Raw genomic sequence first — 4,942 nt, 5'->3', positions numbered from 1 at the left:
AAATCAGACCTCTGTGCTTTGAGTTGTAATATATCTACTGAAAAAAACTATTAAACTGCTCCAACTAAGCAAACATTTTAAATGACCATTTAGTTCTTTGGTATAAGTATAAAAAAAAAATAAAAAATTGAGGTGAAAGTTTTTATCAATTAAATTAAAGTGAGTAAGTCGTCCCGCCAAATTTAATATATAAGACCGAATTGATTTTTATATGAAATGTATATAAATCCGATTCTATCTACATATGTATATACAAGAACTTGGATTTTATTTTTATCTTCTCTGATGAACTATAATTAGTTTTTCGTTTCGTGGCCATTTATAAATTAACTACTACTTACAATATTTATGTAATATTTGTTTTGTTGCTAATATTTTGTAAGTCTTTAGGCTATGATTCATTTGTTTTGTTTATTTTCTCCTTTTTAACCATAATTATTCATAATTAATGTGATTCTACAATTAAAGTCAACTACATATATTTAAAATTGTTTGCTCTGAATTTTTATATGTATGTACGTTTGTTATTTAAATTGTTAGCAATATGTAGAGTAAACTGTTTACTCAAACTGCATAAATTATAATTTTGTTTTTTTTTTTTTTGGGGGGGTGTGGGGAGTTCAGAGCATTTAGCGAAATTTTGTTTTTTGGGGTATAATTTTATGGAAGGGTACTTAAATGTTTTTGTTGATTTATCGGGTAAATTGCGCTTGAAATTTTGCTCGCCAACATTTTGGTCTTCCGTCCATTATAGATCGGAACGATTTTGTATACATATATTTAAACGAAATCCTAACTTGAATTGCTAATAATCACATGCAAATGACTTTGTCGATGCAGTGAGGCGTGGCATTTTGCCAAGGGTTGTTGGCATCCACGTAATGGTCGATCGAATCGGGACGATGATAGGGGATGAGGTCAGCATTGGAGTTGTATGATCAATTAGAGATTTTCACTGACTATTCAGGCATTAAAATGGCCAGTTGGCAATTTTTTTTTTCGGCTTCAATTAAATTGCAATTAAAAATGAATGATTATATGGAATACGGCGACTGTATAAAAGAAACCTATGTGTGGGCCAGGCTCTAGTCTATTTTGGTAAAGCAAAGTTCTTTAACTATAAAATATTTGATCGAGCGGTTTAAGTTTAATGTCTAATCAAGTTCTTTTAGTGTCCTTACTGTGCCTGAGTGTCAGTAATTTTTTGCCATTGGCATGGGTAATATAATTATGGAATATTTTCCAAAGGACTAAATCGATGTAGACCTCTATTCGCAGAGTCGTTCGCTATCCGTGTCCCTGAATATGTCCCTGACACGCACGGAGCTCGGAGAGCAGCGGAATGGTACAGCCTCGAAGCTTAGTCAGGAGATATTGCATCAGTGTATGCGAGAGACCGAGATATCCATGTCACAGTTGAAACTTTTCCGCCTGAGTCTACTCTCGAATGATTATACCATTGAGAATGAGGTGGCCACTGGCACCGGTGGCGGTTCCAACGATGGCAATAGCATAAGCGATATTGACTATTCGAGCAATCAGATGCCCTATCTCGATTTGAAGCATAACGAGCCACTGCAGTGCTTTGTCCGCTGTCTCTATGAACGTTTGGGTCTGGTTAAGTACGATGTGCTGCTGGAGGAAGCTTTCAGGAAACAAGTGCAGAGCATTATTCAGCGTGAGAAACCCGAAATCAAAGAGTGCATGGATCTGCAGAGTAAGAATCGCTGTGAAGCGGCCTACAAATTGCATTTGTGTTACAATCATCTGAAAACTCTTGAGGCCGAGCAGCGTATCAGAGAGGTTCTCGAGCGTAGTGAAAATGACAACGATATGGGCAATGATGAGGGTGACAATGACAAGGAGGAGGGCATTATCGATGGCATTCAGCATTCCACTGAGTCCAAACAGTAGGAATGTGCATCAAGTAGGATCTTGAATCTATTTAAGTCCATATATGTAAACAAATATCTGTGTATATAACTATGGTGCATTATAATAATCGGTGTTTTGGTCACATTTAAATAAATATTTTACAGTTCGGGTACAGAAGAGACAAGACCCATGACAACAAAAATTCGATTCTGTTCTGTAAACTTGACTTAATAAGCATGTATTGGTGTATATACTACAGTATGCTTTTAGGCAGCGAATAGTCCCATGGCAATCGAAATATATAAAAGTATAGCACAGTTTTTGGATCAACTAACAATAAGACGGGCTAAGTTATAAAAATATGTCAACATGAAAGGAAAAAGGACCAATCAATTTGGTTTTTACAAAAAAGGCTTTCTGTTTAGTTTTAGTGGAATTTAAATTTTAGTATCAATCTAAAGAGCACTCCCTGATGTCCTTAGTGATTGGTTTAATTTGGTTGTTAATTCTTCACTTCTTGTTGAATTCAAATCAATATGTATAAGGACTTTTATAAAGGAATTAACATTTATTAGTCATATAAAGAAGACATAAATAAGAAAGAATTGTAAATTTGTTAGTTTTATAACTAATATAATTTACGAAGATACAGCTGTCAACTGGATTTTGCCACAATAAAGGTATTTGGTTTGATATTGTTATTTACTTTAACATTTCTTTAAACTTTATCAATATAATAATAACTTTCTTGGCTTTTATCAAAATCGGTGACTCGTATACCTCAACTTCCCCTTGTATGATAAACTGAATGTGGTAATTTTATTTATTCATTCAATTATTTATTCACTTTAGTTATTATATACATTTAATTTGTAAGAGTAATATTCCAGTGGTTAAGCATTATGCTATTTCTAAATATATACTTAAATATATATTAATTTGCTTATTGATGCTTAACGATAATATATTACAAAATTGGTTGTGGTGAAAATTTTATTAAAAAACCCCTTGAATATAAATTTAGATAAAATATTTATATTTATATTTATGAGCATTTCTAAATGAATGAAGGTACATATATTATTTTGTCGATAGAACTACCTTACAAAATTATTCTAAATAAGCTATAGAAACAGTTTATCAGCATTTTGTAATAAAACAATCATTAGATTGCCAAAAGAGGCAAAGCTTTTCAAGTAGTGAAAAAATGTCAGTCTTCCACTGTGCACTGTGAAATCCAAATATGTTAAGACCAAAAGAACTCTTAGAATATTTTCGAATGGTTCTACACTGCAAGAAATCAAAAGGAATTTAATTTACTTATATGTATTTGAATCATTCTTTGCCAAACGGAAAAGCCCTGTACCTAAAATAACCATGATAAATGATATTTGATTTCTCAATAGTAAATGCTCAAACCAAGAAAAGTAAAATAGCAAATTCGATCAAAATTGAATCATATTAAGATATAAAATGCCATTTCGTATGGCCTATACGGTCAATTTTTGTTTTCACTTCATTATATCTTCAATTCAAATTAAGATCCTGATATCTTGAAATTCTTCTGACTTTGAGGCTCGATGGTATGTGTCGATATGGATATCACGCTTTCTTACTGAAAGAATTCTCTTAAAACAATTTTTAAGACCAAGATGGGGATATATCTAATTGTAAGTTTGAATTTGGATATAGCTAACAATTAGAGTAATCGAGTGTTTTGTTCTAGATAGTTTTTTCCGGCTAGTTTAGGTACTGACATTTTAATTATTGATTTTAAATTGAGAGCGTATAAACTCCTTAAAGATATAGTTTTGATTTATATTTGTTCATACGTCCAGATATTGCTTGTTGTGCTTAAGATCAAATAACTTTATTCTTTATACATTTTGCTCAGGGAAATTTGTATGGAATATGAAATATGAATATCAAAAAAATCATGTCGAAACTCAAATGAATAGAAAACAAATAAGCATGTGAAGTAAAACAATTATAAAAATGCCTTTGCTAAAAAAATTTTTGAACATTTCGAGTGGGGGATACAGATATATTTATTAGCAAAATTGATTCAACCGCAAGCCCATCTGAACAAGGGGAATATATTGTTCTAGATATTAATTAATTAAAATACAGTCAAAACAACAAATTTGGTTAACAATAAACAGCCAAATTGTAGTTAATTTTCTGTCTTTTTTTGGGATCCCCATAGTTAAATAGTTAAGACCGATTAATTTCAATTAATTTAATTTCCAAAATTGAATAATTGAAATGTAATAACTTCATAAGTGGAATATTTTATGATTTTTTGGGTTATATAAACTGCATGAATTTCATGAAAATATATCAAATAGTGCAAAGAACTCGAGCAAGATGAAAGCTAAAGTATTTGTTTTTCTATTCCTTGTAATGGGACTGAACGAGCAAGTTATGGTGAGTCTAAATGATAATTAAATTAGTTAAGTAACTAAGATGATTTCTATAACAATTTAGTCGCAAAGTGCAGCGGATATGGCAGCCTTTAAGCAAATGCAAGATGGTTGCATTAAGGAGCTAAATATTGGAACCGCCGAGGCGGCATTAATTGCCACAGACAAACCGGTGGCTAATCCTACGGAATCCTATAAATGTTATCATAATTGTCTCTATAAGAAGATGGGCATGATTAATGCCGATGGCAAGGCCAATAACGATGCCATTCTCAAGATAATTACAACTCGTTATGCCAAGGCTCCGGTCGATAAGGTCAAGGCCCTGTTGACCAGTTGTGGTGCTGCCCCTTCGACCAATGCTTGTGATTATGCATACAAATTTGAAATGTGCATGATTAACGGACTCAAGGCTTAAGAAAAAGTAGGCACAATATCCCTACAAATGGTTTTCCCTTTTTTGTTTTTTCTTGTGAAGTAAATCCATTGAATAATAAAGTTATTTTACAATATTAACGCATTTTATGCATAATCGTCTGTGGGAAAGAGAAAGGCGGTCATTGTGCATTTAATTATGCAAATTGAAAACGGCAAATGGCCACACACACACACACACAAACACACACACATTTTCTGCATATGAA

General features: G+C 32.4%; 2 protein-coding genes across 2 annotated transcripts; both read left to right on the top strand.

The window, feature by feature from the left end:
• The first annotated feature begins 1,150 nt into the window (after positions 1-1,150).
• On the top strand, positions 1,151-1,914 carry LOC6640761. The gene is made up of 2 exons (XM_002063805.3): positions 1,151-1,219; positions 1,279-1,914. Exons 1-2 carry the CDS (start codon positions 1,151-1,153, stop codon positions 1,912-1,914), a joined length of 705 nt encoding a protein of 234 aa, XP_002063841.1.
• Positions 1,915-4,278: 2,364 nt separating this feature from the next.
• LOC6640760 (general odorant-binding protein 56a) lies at positions 4,279-4,716 on the top strand. Its single transcript, XM_002063804.2, has 2 exons — positions 4,279-4,302; positions 4,363-4,716. The coding sequence occupies exons 1-2, from the start codon at positions 4,279-4,281 to the stop codon at positions 4,714-4,716; spliced, it is 378 nt and encodes a 125-aa protein (XP_002063840.2).
• The last annotated feature ends 226 nt before the right edge of the window (positions 4,717-4,942 follow it).

The sequence above is a fragment of the Drosophila willistoni genome, assembly GCF_018902025.1.
Source record: "Drosophila willistoni isolate 14030-0811.24 chromosome 2L unlocalized genomic scaffold, UCI_dwil_1.1 Seg168, whole genome shotgun sequence".
NCBI lineage: Eukaryota > Metazoa > Arthropoda > Insecta > Diptera > Drosophilidae > Drosophila > Drosophila willistoni.
This window is presented reverse-complemented; position numbering and strand designations above follow the sequence as displayed.

Excerpts from the sequence above, each read along its gene's own strand:
- LOC6640761 (XM_002063805.3), top strand. The coding sequence starts at position 1,151 with ATGTCTAATCAAGTTCTTTTAGTGTCCTTACTGTGCCTGAGTGTCAGT. Across the intron at positions 1,220-1,278 it reads ATTTTTTGCCATTGGCATGG|AGTCGTTCGCTATCCGTGTC; the intron begins GTAATATAATTA and ends CTCTATTCGCAG.
- LOC6640760 (XM_002063804.2), top strand. The coding sequence starts at position 4,279 with ATGGGACTGAACGAGCAAGTTATG. Across the intron at positions 4,303-4,362 it reads GACTGAACGAGCAAGTTATG|TCGCAAAGTGCAGCGGATAT; the intron begins GTGAGTCTAAAT and ends ATAACAATTTAG.